Raw genomic sequence first — 21,977 nt, 5'->3', positions numbered from 1 at the left:
GCAATGAAGACGCCGTCGCCGAACGTTTAATTTTGTTGGAATAAACAAGAAACAAAACTAAAAAAATCGATTACCAAAAAAATTTGCGAAAAGTTTTAAAAATAATGAATTATACATATAAAAGCAAGCAAAGACTACAAATTGCGATGCGTTACATGGAGGACATCGCGAATAATTTCGAATAAATATGTATCTACATATGTATAATAGGCATACATACATATAAGTATGAATATTACCCCCAAGTTTTTTGGCCGCGCTTCCACACATGTTTGGAGTGTATCGTTGAATTTATTATACAAATAGAGGGTCTGCAAGTTTTTAGACGCCTCAGTCCAAAAAGTTTTTTCTATACCAGAAGATTTACAAACTAACGCATAAGCATTTCTGTATATTAAAATAAATATTTAAAAACGCGTAGGATTTGAGCCACAGGCGCACCAGTTAATAGACACACACTCAATGCACTGGGCGAAAGCGTTCGTCATACGTAAGTTTTTATGACTGCATATTCACATGTATTTGTTTTTTGTGCGTGTAGTACATATTTACGATGAACCACACGGTCCATGGCATTGAACGTTTTAAGCGTTTTTAAATAATCAAATTATTTAATGTTCACTACTCGTGACTACACAACACTCTATTACATATAAACACATACAAAAATGTGTAGATTTGTATGTTTGTGCGTACATCAACGTTGCCGTAATATTTATTTTTATTCGAGAAATATTTTCAAGGTTGATCCTTTGACATTGATGTAAAGTTCGTGTGAGATGTGACAATGGGAGTGTGTTTAACAACCCTATAACCCTACAAGAAACTGCTGATGGGTTCACCAATACACTTATATTTGTAATGTCAGTACTGACGGTTAATCTACCCGGCAATTGACCGTCACTGTTATAGTTAAAAAGAGACCCTTACGATTTATATTGCTTACTATAGCTTTACATACATATATAAGAATGAAACAGCTGCCTCCTTTAGCACTGTCACCACTGACAGTCAAATCAATAGTAAAATGACTGTCTATCATACATTTCATAGAAGTTCGAGAAATGTGAAACAGCTATGTAGCTGTTATTCCGTGCGATACACCAAAAGTGTTGCGGGCTCGTGTGCAATAACTCTTTAAAGTTGTGTGTTAAAAAATAAATAAAGAACGAAGGAGTTTCCAAATGTAATATACGTAAGTTATTATTAAAATTGATATATTTATGATCTATGAGAGTGAGCAGTATAGATATATATTGAATCAATTCAGAATATCCATGTGCTAAGGGGAGATGCAAAATCACAGAATGAGTCCATTTGCCATTATGCGCTACACTTTTAGCTGGACCCTTCCACTTTATGAAAGATTTTTCGGAAGGATCTTGGCATGTGGGCTTAGAAAATCTAACTCGTGCAAAAATTGAAGTCGAACGTGCATCAAGCACTTCGCACGTTCTGGCCATAATGTTACAGTTAATGGAAAACACTATAGAGCTTTGAATAATTTTTTCGTGCCTGAGTTGGAGAATGTTGATGAGTACGACGAGTCACCCAATAAAATTTTACGAATTTTCGCGATGTTTTCTACGTCTTATGGCCTTCCTGAATGGGGTGCATCATTTGTACTAGTACGGTTACGCCGAAATCAGCGCTTGACCGATGAATATAATAAATTAGATTTGCCGTAACACTCATGAAGCCATTACTTTGCATTAACTGTGCTTTTCTCATAGGAAAAAAAATGTCTTATCATTCTCTCAGTAAATTCACCTTATTCCATTGTAATCAAAAATAACAAATATTTTTATCCGATACTGTAGAAGAATTAATATTAATTTGAAATTGCATAAAATTACCCGTTTTTGTGAAAAGAATCTTGTGTAATGCAGGGAGACTTTATCCCATTAGTTTGTGAGACATATTTTGTAAAACTCACTTTCAAAAAAGTCGAACCATGAAGAGCTTCTCATCGAAGCTACGCGCGCATATTTAGAAATCCTTTACATTAGAAATGGTTAGTTATTGCTGTGTATATGTAGGTATTAGAAAGTCCTGTCTTTTAAGGGCCACTATATTAAACTGCGAAATCAAATAATCGGTTTTGCAACACAAATTCCCTATATCTCGGATGATGCTGTGCCCAATAAATACCTACAAAAAAGTATCACAGCCTGTAAACGTATGTTAATGTAACATTGACCTATTTATACTATTATATTTGGCCGGCTTGCCATGGTTTGGCTAAATCCTCAGCCACCGTTAATTATACAAGTATCGGGTTTTCCAATAGGCATGATATGCTTTCTATTTGTCGTTTCGGCCATTTTTAATATGCCATGATCTGTAAATTTGCTTTTATTCACTAATGTTTACGATTTCATCATGGAAAGATATATGTACGCAAGAACAACGTTTACAAATTATTCAATTTTATTTTCAAAATAATCCCCAATTGCAACTTTTCGTGCGCTTTTGCCATTTTATGGTCGTTCTGATTACCATGAGAGGTACGGTAAATAAACAAAACTGTCGAATCTGGTGCGAAGAAAAAACACAAATTATTCATGAACAACCATTACATTCACCTAAATTGACATTTTGGTGTGGTTTTTGGGCTGATGGAAACATCGGTCCGTACTTCTTTCGAAATGAAGCTGGTGACACCGTTACTAACAATGGAGAGCGGTATATGGCCGCAATTGGAAGAAGTTGATCTCGAGAACATCTGGTTCCAACAAGACGTGGCTACGTGCTACACAATACGTGCAACAACCGAATTATTGCGGGAAAAGTTTGAAGATTCGATAACTTAAAGAAATTGGGACATTGAATGGCCTCCACGAAGTTGTGATTTAAAACCATTAGACTACTTCTTGTGGGGTTATTTGAAGTCTATGGTCTTAAGCAATAAACCAGACGCTATTCAAGCCTCATAAGTCAATATTGAACGTTCTACTTATGACATACGACTTGATTTAGTGGAAAAAGTAGTCGAAAATTGGGTTCATAGATTTCGTTCCTGCAAAAGAAGTCGTAGAGGCAATTTGAATGATGTTATATTCAGCACTTAAATGTATCGATTGTACTTCACATTAAATAGAAAACATTTAAATTTTCTTAACAATTAGTGTGCTTTTTTTGAAAAAAAAATCATATCACTTTTATTGGAAAGCCCTATACTATAACATATAAGAACATTTTTTTCATAAAAATGATTTTGTACAGTTAAGCTTTGTTATAACTACCAAGGCTTGGTGTCGTTGTTGTTGGCGGAAGAGCAACAATTTTTAAGAAATTTTGTATAAACTTTAATGCTATATGCAAGTCCTATTATGTCAAATTAAATTATGGCTCGTCCAAATAACGACTTTTTGATTAACATATTGAATAGTTTTAACGAATGATTTAAAATCTTGATGTGGAATCGAAGATTACTTTTACGATGTGCTCAAGTGAAAAAATGAGATGCTTCTAGGGAAAAACAAGTCCTATGTAAAATTTTAGACCGATATCTCAAAAACTGAAGGACAAGACAAGTTCACGTATACTTTGGCAGACATTCGGACATGGCTAAATCGGCTTAGCTCGTCATGCTGATCACTTATATACATACGTACACACATATATACTTCATAAAAATTTTAAAGTGAAAGCGAAAAATTGGAATTTTTAAGGTTGCTGTTTATATTAAATATATTTCTCAGTAAATATATTAATATGTTCTATTTAATGCAAAAGAGGTAAAATTAAGAATTTTAAACGTATAATATTAATCGTATTTTATATGAAGTCATGGGAGAATTTATTACATCAGAGGTTAAGGAATGGAAGAAACCGGAAACGGATTTATATTCAGCAAACTACATTCTTTAAGAATATTAAACTGTCACAACCATTTCATAACTTGTGGCTAATGAAGAAACATAAAACAAACAAGTAAGGAAGGGCTAAGTTCGGATGTAACCGAACATTTTATACTCTCGCAAAGTCAAATGGTATACTCGTTTGAGATTTCTTTGTGGATTGACTGATATTTTCGGTAGAAGGTCAACTATAGGCACTGGGGTCCACATATTTAGTACTTAGGGGTTGAACAGTTTTGGTTCGATTTAGACAATTTTTGGCCGCAAGGTGGCATACTTTAATTGCATTATTCACGCAAAGTTTTACGCCGATATAATCATTGTTGCTTGATTTGCATAGTGGAAAGTGAAAGAATCAAGTGGTATTTAAAATGGTGTCATATGGAAAATAGGCGTGGTTGTAATCCGATTTCGCCCATTTTCGCACTATGACATAGAAACATGAAAAGAACGTTACGCACCGAATTTGGTTGAAATCGGTTAAGCAGATCTCAAGATATGGGTTTTCACCTAAAAGTGGGCTGTGCCACGCCCACTGTCTAATTTTGAACGCGGTTCCTATAAAGTCATCTTATACCATCTCAGAGATAAAATTTAATGTCTCTGGCGTGTTTAGTGCTTGATTTATCGCGCTTTTAGTAGTTTTTAACAGTACCGTTATATGGGGAGTGGGCGGAGTTGCCACCCGATTTCAACTATTTTCACACCGTCACCTAAAAACATTTGCTTCCAGTGAATTTTGTTATTATAGCATTAGCGGTTTAGGAGATATGCACATTAAACCTATTAGAGGCGGGACCACGCCCACTTTTTAAAAAAAAGTTTTAACTGCAGATGCCCCTCCCTAATGTGATCCTGTGTACCAAATAACAGTCTTGTATCTTATTGCGGAGCTTAGTTATGGCAAGTTATTTGTTTTTGATTAATGGCGTTTTGTGGGCGTGGCAGTGGTCCGATTACGCCCATCTGCAATACCAACCGTCTCACGGTACCATGAAACATGTCTACCAAGTTTCATAAAGATATCTAAATTTTTACTCAAGTTAGAGCTTGCACGGACGGACGGACAGACGGACGGACGGACAGACAGTCACCCGGATTTCAACTCGTCTCTTCATCCTGATCATTTATATATATATAACCCTATATCTAACTCGATTACTTTTAGGTGATACAAACAACCGTTAGGTGAACAAAACTATTATACTCTGTAGCAACAGGTTGCGAGAGTATAAAAATACTCGTTCTTGTCCCCATGAGAGTAGGGTATACAGACTAGGCGGTGCCACGCCCACTGACTAATTTTGAACGCGGTTCCTATAAAGTCAAACGCTTGCTCGCGCTTTTAGTAGTTTTTAACAGTACCGTTATATGGGGAGAGGGCGGGGTTGTCACCTGGTTTCACCCATTTTCACACTGTCGATAGAGCTGCTAAAAACGCTTGCTCTCAGTGAATTTAGTTATTGCAGCTTTAACGGTTTTTTAACTGCAGATGCCCCTCCCTGAGGCATTTTTGATAAAGACATTAAATGGACTGAAAAAACAAACCGAATTTTCCAATTTTCTTACCATTTAGAGATTTCGTGAGAGAGAGGTACAAAATTCGGTATAACAACGTAAAAACAATCTTACATTTAAGACTTTTTACTTCGTAAGATTGCAATGAATAAAATGTAGATATTATATAATAATTAATTTACAATTGTTAATAACAAATGAGGAGGGTCTTTTCAAAATACGATATTTACATTTTGATTTCTTATACCCTGAATAGTTGTTTTAGCCATGTCCGTCTGTCTGTCTGTATATATACGAACTAGTCTCTCAGTTTTTAAAATCTTGATTTTATATTTTACACCTGCCCTTTTGTTTTCAAGGAGCAGCTCATTTGTCGGGACCGCCGATATCGGACCACTATAGCATACAGCTGCCATATTAACTGAACGAGCGGAATAAAGTGCTTGCATGGAAAACTTTTTCATTTGACGAGATATCTTCACGAAATGTGGTATGAATTATTATCTAAGGCAACAATGCAATCTCCGAAGAAATAGTTTACATCGTATCACTATAGCATATAGCTGCCATACAAACTAAACGATCGGAATCAAGGAAGGACCTGAAAGGAACCTTTTGTATTTATGAAGGGTATCATAGCTTCGGAGCAACCGAAGTAGCCGTTTTTCTTGGCATTAACTAAGTATGCAGTCTCGTTCCAAGGGCTAATATACACAATTTCGTCACTTAGATTATGATCTAAACGACATAGTTTCCAAGTAAAAAAGCTTTAAATGTGTATTCGTTTCAAAACTAAATAAAAATATATCTCTGTTCATTTCATTACATAACGTTGTCTCATTTTTGTGAAAAATAAGTTAAGATCTAGATATTATCTTTTGAAAAGACCTCCTCAAATTGTCTGTTTTTTCATGCATTGTAATGTTCAATGCATTATTTGCATTGGTTTTTTTTCGAATATTTTTCACGATTAAGTTTTAGCCCACAAATTCACAAATAGAAACATAAAAATAGAAATTAAATTTAGATCTTACCTTAAAATCAGACAGCGATGCCATTAAATCATCCAACTCTTTAGTTGCCGACGATGCGTATCCCGATGGCGGCGCTTGATTTGGCAAATAAATGTCATTCTGTACTATTTCTTTTTCAACGATGCCAACTTAAAGAAAAATAAACAAAAAACAGTTAATATTACTCTGTTGTCACTTGGATTAACATGGTTTATTTTACCTGGGCCTTCCGGCGCAAGTGCCTCAGTTTTGGTCTCACGAACTGTAATGCTAACATGTCGTCCAGGCGTCGGTGACTTGGTAAGGTTACTAAAATCAAAGAAATATAATAATGCCAATAACATAAATATAAATCGTAATAAATAGTTACCCGTTAGGTACAGCATAGTTTGAGGCATTATCCATTTCACTAAGGAGACTATCAATTGTTGGCCGCTCGTCGCTGGAATTGTAGGTATTATACTTGGAGTTTGTGTTGTAACTCGTTGGCACTATGTTTTCTATGAAAAAAAATATATATATATTGTAATATATGTATATGTATAAGTTTTATCTGTATTTAATATTTTAAAACATTTATATTTTCAAAATATTAATAACTAACTATAAAAGATTTTTTTTTTGCAAAATTTCAATGGATATGAATAGAGATCGATCGCAATTAATTACTTTAAGGATATAAGGTTTGGACCATTATCTAGACCTATTTCATTTATATTCACACAATTTATAAGAACACTTGTTCATTTAATTATATGAAAGTGTCACACATTTTGTCAGGTGGAAAGGCGGAAATTATTATACAGACTACTTGTTGAGGACAGAGCATAGATATGTTCAAGCAATTTTATAAATATATAACCCATTTAACGACATATTCGGCATAAGGTTTGTTAAAATAACCAAAATCATTATATGGTAAGTATGTAGTATATGGGAGTTGGGGTAATTCGTAGACTAAATTCACATATTTCCGGCATTAAACTATAGTATATTCAATATTATACGTTCAGTTAATTTTGCTAAGATATCTTTAGTATGGCATACGTCCAAATGGAAGTTTGAAAATCGTATATTAGGTATATGAGAGATAGGGGTAGTATTGACCCGATTTTATCTATATGTGGCAATTACCATAATAAAATTATCCCTAAATTTCATTTAGGTACCTTACATATTATCTCCAACATACATATGTATATGGTATGTATGGAGTAAAATCAACCGGATGCTTGAAAATTCAGTGATTAGTTATAAAGCAAGTTTCACCCCGATTTTACTCATTTTAGATACAAAAATGCACCATTTACACATAAAAAAAATACATCCACTTATTTTTATTAAGACAGCTCACATATTGGCCGATATAGGCGGTATGAAGTAAACCGAAAGGTCGAAATCGCAGAGATTGATCGTTATTTGCGGTAAAAAGTTAACACAAGGCGTTGGAGTCCCCATAATCGGTTACTAGGGGTTTGAACAGTTATTGTCCGATTTTGATAATTTTTAGACATTAGATGGTATACCTCAAAGGCACTATTTGTGCAAAGTTTTGTCTCGATACATTCTTCGGTGCTTGATTTGCATACTTGAAAGGGTAAGAATCATATAGAATTTAAAATTGTGTTATATGGGAAGTAGGCGTGGTTGTAGTCAGATTTCGCCTATTTTCGCACTGTAATATGGAAATGTTAATAGATATATATAATAATACTATGTGCCAAATTTGATGGAAATTGGTCGAGTAGTTCCGGAGGTATGTGATTTCACCTAAATGTGAGCGGTGCCAAGTCCATCGTCCTATTTTGACATCGTTTTATCTCCTATAACACACTCTTAAACCATTCCGGATGTAAAAATTAATGTCTCTAAAGCATTTAGTTATTGATTAATCGCACTTTCAATAGTTTTTAACAAAACCGTTATATGGGGAGTTGCCGGGGTTATCATCCGATTTCATCTATTTTCACACTGTCGAAAGATGAGAAAAATATGTATTCTGTGCAAATTTGGATAATATAGTTTGAATGGTTAAGGAGATATATACATTCAAATGATAAGGAGGCGGGGCCAATCCCACATTTAAAAAATTTGTTCAACCATGGATGAACCCACTCCAATCCAATTCTATGTACCAAATGACAGGTGCTTAGTTATGGCATTTTATAGGTTTTCGATTAATGGAATTTTGTAGGCGTGGCAGTGGTCCAATCTACAGGCCCAGGCCCTAGAGGCCTATCTACAATACAAAACTTCTTCTGGTGACCAAATAATAAGCGTACCACATCTCATCAAGATATCTTAATTTTTACTCAAGTTACAGCTTGCACAAACGAACAGACAGACAGACAGTCACCCAGATTTCAACTCGTCTCGTCAACCTGATCATTTATATATATATATATAACCCTATATCTAAGGTCTTAGGTGAACAAAACTATTATACTCTGTAGCAACATGATGCAAGAGTATACAAATTATATGGTGAATGCTTTTTTCTACCACTACAACAACAATTATACCACTATATTTCGTTGCAAAATATGTATTGGCATTAATACGAATTTATTAGGGCTTACCAATGTATAATTGTGGGTTAATTAAGAGCTTATTCTATTTTTCTTAGAGGTGAGTTTCTAGTATTCATCGTAAGGGCGTTTAATGGAAGAACCACGCGCCACAGGTTCTCTACAACTGGTTGGGCTTGATACCTAGTTAAACTTGTGTTATCATTATTATCGTAAAGGAAATATTTGGTGAAGATCAGTAACTTTCAAACTTAAGTTATCGCTACTATTACTATAAGTGTATAAGTTCAATGAAAGGATGTCACTCCCCGCCCCAACAGCTCTTGCTTTATAGCTATTGAGTTTACGAGTTATTTTTGAATTAATGATATAGAATGCTGTTGGTTTTGTTAATATTTTAACAACCAACTTCCTTTCGGTCATTAACTTTATTGAAACCATGTTTTTAGTAGCTTGCAATTTATATGGCCTATGAATACTGAGCCTCAATTACTAGCACTACTGTGGAGGAAATATGCATTTTCAACAATATGGTATTTAGTCTCTAGTACTATTATCGACGTTTTGTATATCAATTTGTCTTTTCTTAATTCTGGGGAAGCACAACGATAATAGACACAGAATTTATGATTGCTCATAACTTCTTTACACAATAAGTGAGTTCACAAATCTTCACTTTATTGGCAATATATGCTACATCGGCAACTTCTTGATAATCAAGCATAACTTCATTTCAATAAGCGCACCAATGCCCTTCCCTTACTCTAACATTAAAAGTTATTTCTATAGAGGTTTGCAACGTGTTAAGTTCGATAAGTCAATAGCTCAGAGAGTTTAGAAGAACTATTGACATGTTTTTGCATTGTTTAAGCTTTATTAAACTAATTTAGGGTTAAACTCGTACCGTTCCTACAAAATTGTTTTGTGAAACTATTTACCTTTTTTTTCATAATTACTATTATATCTAGCATTACTCAAATCCTCCAAAAGCGAATCCAGTTCAGATAGATTTTTTGAGTTTTGTTGCACGGGAGAGCCATTGTAAGCGCCACCTGTTCGTCCAAGTGTTCCCTGATTTTGATAATTATATGACTGACCCACGGGTGACGCTCCGATGCTACTGCCCAAACCATTGTAGCCGCCAACACTTCGCGTTGGTGATGGTGCTGTTCTTGTTTCGGTAACGCTGTAGTGTTCCTGATGCACTACCTGCATTAAAATTCATGTATGTAAGGTTAAAAATAAATTTAAGTTTGTAATAAAAATCAAAAAGTATTTTCAAGCACTCACCGGTGGCGGCGCTGCTTTACCACGCAAACTGCCGTAGCCTGAGCTATCGCCATAGTTAATATTTGAGGTATTGTACTGTGGTGGACGATTGCCGGGCACGCTGCTCTGCAGATCGGCGAGAAGTGCGTCTGAAAATAATGCCAAAAATTATTTTGTAAATAATTGCATTAACTTAAAAACCAATATTGCTATAAACGACTATATTATTATTTCTCCCACTTAAGTTATCATAATCACCGTGACTCATATTTTCTGGTAAAAAACAACAGAAATAGGGAGACGTTTAAAACGGACACTTTAACTTTTTAACTGATGGAGTATAAATAACTGCAGTGGCGATAAAAAGTAAACGAAAACCTGTCAGCGATAACTGTAGTAATTTGTTTATCTTCCAACTGAGGTGCCATATTCTACCATTTTAGTTTTCATGAAGCAACCCATTAAGAAAGCGTGGGCGCACAATTGCGAAAGCTATCAAGTTAAAGCTTTTCTAATTTAATTTTTCGCATATCGATTTACTTCTCGTGGAAAAAATTGTATACGCTCTCAATTTTAGGTCACATGCTTTTACGCATATAATTTTTTAAATTAAAAAATCTAGTTATAGTTCTCTAACTTTACACAAATTAATTAATTGTTATTTCATAATTTACTTTAATAATTTCCGAATACATAGCATATTCGCAAAGTCAGTATTACCGACCACTTTCGCGTTTATTTGTTTTGTTCTACGCTTTTGATAGCGTGTTATCAGTAGATACCTGTTCGTGTGGCTTGGGTAGGCGGTCGTTTATTTTGGTACGCTTACGATTTTTTGTGTTCATTTCAGTTACACTATAGCTTTTGTATATATTTTTAGTAAGCTATATATACAAATAAATATACATACATATGTAGTTAAACAAGTTACGCTCATTTTGATTTCATAGCGAATTATCTCATAAGTGGAATTTGTGACGAACAACTTTGAATTATTTCAAAGTTCGATTGCGATCTTCGCGCTCTGTCTAATATAATAATTATTAATAAGAACTATTTTTGGTTAAGAATATGGCTAATGAAATTACATACATCTGAGTATGTGCATATATAAATACAACATTTAGACTAAGTAATACAAATATGTTTAAAAACTTAATTAACATATTGAATTCTTTTCAATATTTTTTCATAATTTGCATGAAAATATCGGCATATATTATGGATTTTACACTAACAACAATCAATATCAAACAATATATGCAACAACAATTTTAAGATCCTCTATGAACCCATGAGCAAATTAGCTTAATATTAAGTTTGTAACACCCAGAAGGAAACGTCGGATACCCTATAAAATACATACATAAATGATCAGCATGATGAGCTGAGTTGATTTGGCCATATCCGTGTCTGTGTATAGACAAACTAGTCCCTCAATTTTGTCTTTGCCTCACTAAGAAGCTAGTAATTTGTCGGAACGGCTGATATCGCACCACTATAGCATATAGCTGTCATACAAACTGAACTTTTTCTGAAATTTGGAACGGATCATTATCTAAGGCAATAATGTATTCTCCGCAGAAATTGTTCAGATCAGATCACTACATCATATAGCTGCCTTTGTATTTGTGAAGGGTACTATAGCTTCGATGCAACCGAAGTTAACGTACATTTTTATTTATAAAATACAAAAAATATTTGTATACATGTTGGTTTGTATGTATGTTGGTTCGTGAATTGTACCGTAGGCTGGGGCTTTATTATACACTTTTCTACATATTTGTCGTTTACCATAAAATGTTTGTTTCTACTATAAAATTGATCTAAAATTTGTCGTTTTCTTAAAAATCGCTCTTTATTTTGGCGTTGACTTCTTCGGATTCGGGTACAACAAAAAGCCGCTGGGTGGGTTCCAGCGAATACAGAGAATGTTAAATTCAAATTGATGCAATTTGTTATCATTGCACATTGATTTCGGACACATTTTTTTGTCTAGCTGCAACAGTACTGCTTTTGGACGCAATTTCATCCTACATATGTTCCAAGAACGTTAGTTCCTGTAAACATCGCCACTTTACGAGCTGACTCTTACGTCTTTCCATGCTTCGGTATTCTACATACATATGTAGTCCAGTGTACTCGGATGACTGTGAGCTGAGCTGAACTGAACTGGACTGAGATTTTTTTAACCATTTTTTTATATTTGGACAGCTCCAAACACTGCTGAGAATTATTAATTCGTGTAGCACAAACTTTGCGCAGAGCTTTCTCATACCCAAATACTCATTAATCATATGTCGAGCATGGTCTTTGACGCCATAAGATTAATAGTAATTTCTATCAACATCATTTTAAGTCCATTGAAAATGACTTAATGGGTTTTTTATAGTTTCGTCCAGAATTTTTTGAACGTTCACAGCGAAAATCTTAGCACATACTGCCCTTGCAATTATTAGCATAAAAGTGGTTATCCAGCCCCCTAATGGCATCAGCACCTGCCAGCCAGCCTGGTATAACCCATTTTCTCACTAGAGAAGCATTATAATTCTAATGACAAACACAGTTCGCCTTAATTTACAATATTTTGCTTGCAAGCTAGCAATAAGCGTGTTTATCATATTAAAAATTACATTGGGTATTTTACAAAGGATAAAAAAAATCTAATATAATATCTTCTGCAGTTGCATTTTTTTAGCGAAAAAGGGTATAAAAAGATCTTTATATTTATTATGTTCATATGGCAGCTATATGCTATCGTGGTTCCATCAATATGTTTGGAGATTGTAGCAATGCCTGAGAAAATCTATGCCAAATTATGTGACGATATCTTGTCAAATAAAAAGTTTTTCCATACAAAGACTTGAGTTTGATCGGTCATTTTTTATGGCAGCTATGTATACGTTATAGTTTTCCGATCTAAACAATTTCTTTGTAAATTGTAGCGACGCCATTGGGTCATAATCTATGCCAAATTTGTAAAAATACCTCTTCAAATTAAAAAGTTTTCAATACAATGATTTGAGTTGGATCAGTCAGTTTGTATGATATCTATATGTATAGTTGTCCGATAGCGGCGATTCTGACAAATGAGCAGCTGCTTGGTGAGAAAACAACGTGTGCAAAATTCACGTCGTTATCTCAAAAGCTGAGGGACTACTTTGCGTATATACAGACGGACATCATTTACATATATATTTTATAGGCTCTTCAACGTCTCCTTTTGGGTGTTACAAACAGGTTCAGGGTATAAAAATGTAAAATAACAGAAACTATTATATTATATATACTTGTATGTATGTAGTAAACTCAAAAATCAAGAATTTTTTTATATATAAGTTTTTAAAAACCTCAATGCAAGTTTTAATTGAGTTTGAAAATTTTTATATTACATTAAATATAATAAAAAACGATTATAATTTTTTTTTTTTTAATTTAAGCGTCATACAATCTATCATAAAAAATGTTTCGAAACTATTCTCAAAATTTAAATATTATATTTTGATTTTCGCAAATAATCTTATTTTTAGATGAATTTTAATATGTATTGGGCTTGAAGTGAAACAGTTTTCAATACTCGAACTATATAACTGGTATGCGGACAATTGGAAAAAATATGAAAACTACTTAGGCAAGTAGCTGCATTCAAATATAACAGATCAAAGTTGTGTTATTCGTTTAAACTTAGTGGTGAAATCTATAAAAGCATGTTGACCGAAAAATACTAAAATATAATTAAATTTTTCGACTTTTGTTCGAGATCACAAATCAACAGCGAGCCGGATATTTTGTATTCTGTTAGACTTAAACTTAAACTTTTAAACTAACTTTATAAGAAAATATTAAATCTTAAATTTATTGATACACTATATCCAACTCCAAGGTAGATATTCTTTACAAGTTCAAAATGAAATAGAATCCAATTGGTTATGACTTAATAGCCAATGATATATAAATTCGAACACGTTTTAAAGGCAATCGCAACATACCTAGTACAAAGTACATAAGTATATGTTTTCATTATACATAGTATTATGTACATACATACTCGTACATTCCAATTTTGTGCTGCCATTCAATTGGAAAGTGAACTTACCCAAACGCCTTTCGAACTCGCCCACTTTGAAAGCATCATTTGGCGGACTTAAAATCGATGACGAATATAGCTTAGAAGACATTCTCAAATAATGAAATCACTGTAAATATATTCACGCGTTGGCGGAAAGCACTATGAGTTAACGGTTATAAAACAAATATTTCGAAACCGCGAGCATAATAAACAGAAAACGTGTATTTTAGAACAACGTAAATGGAATTAGAACAATATTTAACGAGCATTTGAAAAAAAATATTATTAAGTTATGCTGAATAGCGCACATCTGACCAATTATGAGATTGGGTTACATGCTAACGACTTTCTGCAAATGGTCACAAGGCGAAGCACTCACAAAGTATAAACGATGTAGAAGAACAATAAATTCACTCAAATAACCCAATTTGGCGAAATTCTGGAACTTTAAATATTTTCTAGCATTATTAGTTGATATCAGACACGGAAGCTGTTAATGTTCAATACTGCAAAAACAACAACGATTATGTTATAAGAAGAATAGAATGAACGATTCTATAAATATTTGACATACGGGCATAGTATTATCAGGAAAGGTTTTTTTCCGAATTTTAATCTCCCAGATTGACCTATATTTTCGCTAAAAATGTTCGCTGTCTGGGATCCACACATATTCGTTATCTAGGGGCTTGAACATTTCTAGTCCGTTTTTGATAATTTTTGGTCATAGGTGATAGAATCAGATGGAATTTAAAATTGTGTTATATGGGAAGGTAATATTACATACCAAATTTGGTCAATATCGGTGGAAGAGGTCCTGAGGTATGGGTTTTCACCTAAATGTGGGCGGTGCCACGCCAATCGTCTTATTTTGACCCCGGCTTCTATATTGTCATCTTGTACCATCTCGGATGCAAAGTTTAATGTCTTTGGCGTATTTATTTATTGATTTATGGTACTTTTAATACTTTTTAACAAAACCGTTATATGGGAAGTGGACGGGGTTATCATCCGATTTGATCCAAGAAAGAAGAGCTTAAGAAATTTATCCTGAGCGAATTTGGTCATTGTATATTTTTCGATTAGTTTTAAATGATACAAACAACCGTTAGGGGAACAAAACTATTATAATCTATAGCAACATATTGCAAGAGTATTAAAATATGCGAACTTTTTGTGTTCTATAGCTAATCTACTTAATTGGGATTAAGCTGGTTAGCATTCAATCCTCCCACATAAGTTATACCACATAGCAAACGTACACTATGCACATACGTAGCTGCACTTATATACTACTACAATAGCCATTTGGTCCGTATGTCAAAAGTGGATTAAAGCTGATTAGTAACTATAGAAGCAGTGCTGCATAACTCGCTCGAAATTCACACACACAGAAAAATATGTTTGTTATAGAACTATTAAGTTTTTTATATATTTTTTCTTAGGTTAGGTTAGTCTGGTAAGCAACTGAGCCACGCATAAACCAGTTTTGGTCCTTTGCGATATTAGATGGAGTTTAGTTACAAGGTTTATGAGGAGTAGTCATCCTTTAGGATGAATGCGCTCAACGCGAACTTCGGCGTGTGTTCAGTGTACAGTATACACGATACCTCTTCCAGTGTTTCATATCGTGGGGCGCCTAAATGCTTAAAGCGTAGCCTTGCCAAAGCGGGACAAGTGCCCAATAAATGCTCTATTGTTTCCCTGGTGCCCTGCTCTTTAGAATGTCGCTGCATATGCCACTATCTTGGGGTCCTTGTCGTCTAAGTTCCTTAACAGTTTATTCACCACTAACGTAAATAGGAGCACTCCACCCTGCGGAGTGTGTTTGCAGATTTCCTTGGTTATTTTAGCGTCGTTACATTCTGCTATTATCTTATGAGAGATCAAAAGGCTTCTAACCCAGCATTGTATAGCAGAAATCTCTTCAGAGTATAATAGTTTTGTTCACCTAACAGTTGTTTGTATCACTTAAAACTAATCGAGTTAGATATAGGGTTATGTATATATAAATGATCAGGATGAAGAGACATTTTTATGAAACTTGGTACACAGGTTTCTTGGTACCGTAAGACGGTTGGCATTGCAGATGGGCTTAATCGGACCTCTGCCACGCCCCCAAAACGTTATTAAAACAATCAAAAACAAATAAATTTCCATAACTAAGCTCCACAATAAGATACTAGACTGTTATTTGGTATACAGGATCACATTAGGGAGTGATATCTGCAGTTAAATTGTTTTTTAAAAATTGGGCGTGGTCCCGCCACCTAATAGGTTTAATGTGAATATCTCCTAAACCGATGAGGCTATAATAACAAAATTCACTGGTAATAAATATTTTTAGCACCTCTATCGAGCTAAATGGTAAAAATGGGTAAAATCGGGTGCCAACGCCGCCCACATCCCACTACACAAAAAACCCTAAATCGAGCACTAAACACGCCAGAGACATTAAATTTTATCTCTGGGATGGTATGAGATGACTTTATAGGAACCACGTTCAAAATTAGACAGCGGGAGTGGCACCGGCCACTTTAAGGTGAAAACCCATATCTTGGGACCAAATTTGGTACATGATATTCTTTTTATATTTTTATGTTATAGTGCGATAATGGGCGAAATCAGATAACAACCACGCCTATTTACCATTTTAAATTCCATCTGATTCTTTCACTTTCCACTAGATCGAACCAAAACTGTTCAAGCCCCTAGGTACAGAATATGTGTACCTCAGTGCCTATGGTTGACTTTTTACCGAAAATATCGCTCAATGTGTAAGATATATGTATAATTGAAATTAATATAATAAAATAAATGATAAATAAATAATGAAACTCTCGATAATACTATGTCTTTGTGTCAAAAGTGGGTTGAATCGGATCACTACTTCCTTTAATATAAAATTTTGCCAACACCTGAAGTAATTTAGCTTTGATACTTGCACGTTACGAGAGCATAAAATGTTCGGTTACACCCGCACTTAGAACTTCCTTACATGTTTATTAATAGAGTTTTTTTTATGGAAATATACATGTAGAGATATTACGCTACATAATACAAATCTGCATTAAAATGGGCCAATTTGCCTTATAACAGAAAATCATGTAGATCAAATTATAGGGAACTTTAATTAATAACAATATTTAGCTTTTAATATATCATCTGTTTATTTGCGTGTCGTAAACAAATAGTTGCTAAACGCACACTACTAATTGAAATATAGAGATCAAACTTCACACGAACATAATAAGGGGTTTTATCAATCTAAGATAAAATTTTTTATTGATTCGGTTCCACTCCGGATTAAATTTGATCTGTCGGTAGGTTGGTTAGTTTGTAACTTCTCACTTTTCTAAGGCGATACGAAATTAGGTCACTAGTTCAGATACAAGATAGTAATATTTAATTTATTTTATCTATAATTGGACCTTAGAACATTGAATAATGAAACCACAAATAAATGAGCTAATTATATTAGAATTGTCTGAACAGATTTTATCAAATATATGAGTCTACTGCTAAATTTTTTTTTTTGCCGGTTTATATTTTTGTCAGCTTAGAGAGGATTTTTATATCTCAATTGTCTACTTGCTCCAAAGTAAAGAATATGCGTACAGGTCATATTTAATACATATTCCATATAGATATTGCTGAGAATTTCCGCATGTTTTACATTACCTTTTATTGATAACCATAAATATGTCGGTGTCTTTAAATAATATGAACAAATTTTGGAAAAACATACTAAAGTATGGAGATTTAAGAGCCACTTCTGATACTAGATATAGATTTAACTCAATTAAAAGTTAAACAAGAAGGAAGGGCTAAAGTAGAGTGTAATGGAACAATTCACACTGTTCCAACTTGCACGGACCAAAGCCGGGAAAATACCTTCAGGTGTTGGCAAAACTTTATATTAAGAAATGTAGCGAAAAGGTGCAACATTATTGTTCGACTAAATGGTGAAAGGATTACAATCAAATTTGGTATCATATTAATTTATTTTGAATGTCATAAACTCAGTGAACAAAACTATTATACCCTATAGCAATAATTTAGTAAAAATTAATAAATAAACCTAACTTTTGTGCAAAGTAAACAAATTTACTTTTATGAATGCTTTCAATTTACCTTTAAATAAGTTATTAACAAAAATTTCCCACAAAGCTGTCAAAATAAATTAACAACCGCAAGTATGAACGTTTTGATCTATTTATTTATATTATCATAAACCAGGTAGTTTACGTAGCGGCATTGACTTACTTTTAGCTAAACGGATTATATGCGTTCATGTCAGTCTAGCGAGAAAGAGTATTTAGAAACGTTTATCTAATAATTAGCGATGGTAGAACCACATATGTACGTGAACTTTGATATAATAAGAAAATTTTTAGTTAAAATTTAAAACGATGAAAAAATTTACTTTATGTAAGCATTTTCGCTCGACTGGGAAACTTAGCTCCACTGACTTCTGGTTAACGAAAGCATGAAAGTGAGGTAAATTATGTCTACATATATATGAAATTATAATCCACGAATAAAACTTCATCTAAAATTACTAAAAAAAAGTTCAATTTTCAAGCCAGAAAGTTACTAATGAAATATTATATTATTATTATAAACATAATGAAAAGAGATTTAATTTTATTATTTAAGAGGTTACATGAAAATTTCTTCGTTCGAGTATGAGATATTGCAGTTCTTAATTAGCCTGCTTAAAAATTACCACAACGAGACTTTTTGAAAAACATTGTTTGGTGAGGAGCGCGCTGTTGACGGCTGTAACTTTGGCTCTAGTGCTCAGATCTTTATGAAATAAGGAAAAATTAATCTCAAAAAAATATCGAGAAAACGCAATAAAAAATTTAAATTTTTTCGACCAAAACAAGTGTATATAAAACCTTTATGAAACCAGCTTACGACGAAAGAGACAAAACCATATGAAACGCTCAGAATTTACGTACATATATTTAATACCTACCACCTTACTTGAGGACTTTTTCAATTAAGCAAAAAGCTTTCAAATATTGACGATCAATTACCACACAATAACAAAAACAACGCGCGAATAATCTGCAACCACACCAATCACAACAATTAGAATAACATAAACAAATGATGGAAGATTAGACGCAACCACAACAAACAATACGCTATTCAAATACTGAGCGTAATAAAAAAGCAACAAAGCTCGAAAACGCGAGGTGGCGAGAGATGTGTTGCATTATTCGCGAAGCGTAAATAAAAACATTACGAGTACGTACGAGCAGTGAAAAATATCGGCAAAAACAAAAACACATATAATCGAACACCTGTCTCAGCACGAGTGGTAACAAAAACATCAAATGGCCTAGAATACAGAGGCCGTCTGACCGGCTGATTTACAATCGCGGTTATATGTCTCACTGTATGTGTGCATGTAATATGTTACAAATGTGCTCGGAGCAGTAAAGTAATGCATTGGGCGGCAAAAACGCGTTGGCGAAAAGCGTCGGTGACGGAGTTCTAATGTTGTAATATGGAAAAGAAGTAGGCAGAATTGGGAAATGTTATTTCACGGACGGAAGCAAAAATTAGGCGGCACACCCACATTATAAATTCGGTTGATATGAATGGATTAATGAGTTTATGTGTGTGTATATACATCTTGAATGTAGCATGCATTAAGAAAACTCACGCGAAATTTAAATGTATAGAAAGTAGCACACATATTTGTATTTATGAATTTATTTTTGGCGTGACGACCGCAAAGTTTTCAAAATCGATTGAGAATTTCCAAGCCAACTGCAAAAAGAAAAACCCCAATTTCCCAATATATAATATGTACTATCGGCAGCAGTGGGAAAACAAAAACGTCGAAAGCGCCAAAGAGTCAGAGCACCTCACACATTTCATTAATTTGGTCCGTGGCATTTCGAGGTTATTAAGCAAAACATACTTTCTTACATATGTACATGCGCATAGAATGCAGAAAATTAGTTTTTCGAATTTAAATTTGCTCTAATAGAAGAAAAGAAGAAAAACGTTAAATTCAGCTATTGTGAAGCTATAACACTCTTCACAGGTTCATTTCTGTTAGCAACTGTATGTCTAACTAAATCTGAAAACGTTGGTAGGCCACGTTGTTTTATATAATTAACCATCAAATCGAATTAAGGTTACTAAATAAGGAAAAAATATATTTTATCAGAATTTTATTTAGATATTTAAATATCTAAGAGAATATTTGGAGGTGATAGTAGTTCAGAGTGGGAAAATTGACAAGACATAATACATACAAGAAAAAAGCCAAGCCTTAATGAGCGCTTATTAAAAAGAAAGTTTTGAATTGTAATCAAATTTCTATTACTAATTTGAAGCCATATTTCCAAGTTTCAAACGAAAATTATATTGGCACAAAACAAGCGTTTTTCGTCAGTGTAAAAATATCATGACAGCGAGATGATGAGAGAAATCATTGCATATTTACACATGTAAGTTCAGAATATGATCTCATATTGAGTAAGAGCTGAATTACAAAAACTATTACTGAATTTGAATTTTGATAAAATTTTTTCAAATTTAAATAATTTAATGCTAATGCAAAATAAAATTTTATTCATTTTTTTGAAGGTCAGACCTAGCTTGATTGTATTTTGAACCAAAGCATATTTTATTTTCAGATAACACTTCTGATTATAACTAAGTATGTTGGGTAAGACTATGTGTTATGTGTGTACTAGAACTTTAATATTACGTTAACTGGCATAGAGTTTCAAGGAAGATTTTTAGAAAAGAAGAAACAAACTTGAAAGAAAAATAGCCGCACAGCTTGAGGGCTTTTACTCAATAGCCTATGCAATTATGGTAAGGGCAGAATTTAGATACTTCTGACATCTACAAATTATATAATATAATTTTGAAGGGATTAGAAAAACAGGTTTTATGAAGACTACCAAACATATAGGTAAAGGCAATAATGATGCTATTTTACTATTTGCAATGCAACAACTAAGCACATACAAAGCCAAATGGTGTTTAAAGTGCTTACTTTCTTATCATAACTGTAAAACAATGACTAAGTATGAGTGCAAGCTAGAGAAAAATATATTTATAAGTCGATATACATATGTATATGTATATGACATACGTGGTATATCAGTATATCAGTAAGCACTATGTTTGCAGCGCGTTTTAATCAATCAACTCAATTAAACTGAACTGTCTGATGCGTTTACACATTGTGCCGAGGGCGCTTAAAAGTTCCAGAGAAGATTGTTATTTATATTAATTGCAGTTTGTATTTTTTATATTTATTTTTTTTATTATAGTAATCGTCATATTTATAGCACAAAAGCGCCAAGAGTTATTGACATTTAGTTGCAGTAGCAGAACAGCTTGCAGTGACATTTCTGAGTTAATTGTTTTTGCTATTATTGTTATGCTTAATATTTGTTGTTATTGCACAAACAAAAATATTTCACAGCACATAGTCGGACATGTTAGCGTATAACGCACGCTTGCACACATGCACTGGCAGGCAGATGCACACTGATGAACTGAGATGCCTTGAGAACACAGCTGATGTTGCATATGGTACAATGAATAACACATTATTAAAAAAAATTGGCAAAAAAACAAAAATTTTTTAAAACGCAGATAAGTCGATTTGAAGTATTTAATATTGATTGGAGATACATTTGCAATTTTCGTAAAATTTCTGCTTATTATGCTT

General features: G+C 33.6%; 1 protein-coding gene across 7 annotated transcripts in view; it reads right to left on the bottom strand.

Annotated features, from left to right (window-relative positions):
* The window catches only part of Pax (paxillin), a 62,784-nt gene that overhangs the window by 13,793 nt on the left and 27,014 nt on the right, over nt 1-21,977 (bottom strand). For 4 of the 7 annotated variants that reach the window (XM_036376420.2, XM_036376410.2, XM_070106955.1 and 1 more), the window contains 5 exons: nt 10,213-10,340; nt 9,861-10,131; nt 6,765-6,894; nt 6,615-6,703; nt 6,416-6,543 (listed from right to left, as the gene is read on the bottom strand). In XM_036376420.2, coding sequence (XP_036232313.1) covers nt 6,416-6,543; nt 6,615-6,703; nt 6,765-6,894; nt 9,861-10,131; nt 10,213-10,340 — 746 coding nt within the window. Of the gene's footprint in view, nt 1-6,415; nt 6,544-6,614; nt 6,704-6,764; nt 6,895-9,860; nt 10,132-10,212; nt 10,341-10,431; nt 10,556-14,287; nt 14,395-21,977 lie in introns of those variants that run through there. The other 3 variants (XM_036376418.2, XM_070106956.1, XM_036376419.2) reach the window with 3 other exon arrangements.

This window comes from Bactrocera oleae, chromosome 3 (assembly GCF_042242935.1).
Source record: "Bactrocera oleae isolate idBacOlea1 chromosome 3, idBacOlea1, whole genome shotgun sequence".
Classification (NCBI taxonomy): Eukaryota; Metazoa; Arthropoda; class Insecta; order Diptera; family Tephritidae; genus Bactrocera; species Bactrocera oleae.
Note: the sequence above shows the minus strand (reverse complement) of the source record. Positions and strands in the feature narration are given on the sequence as shown.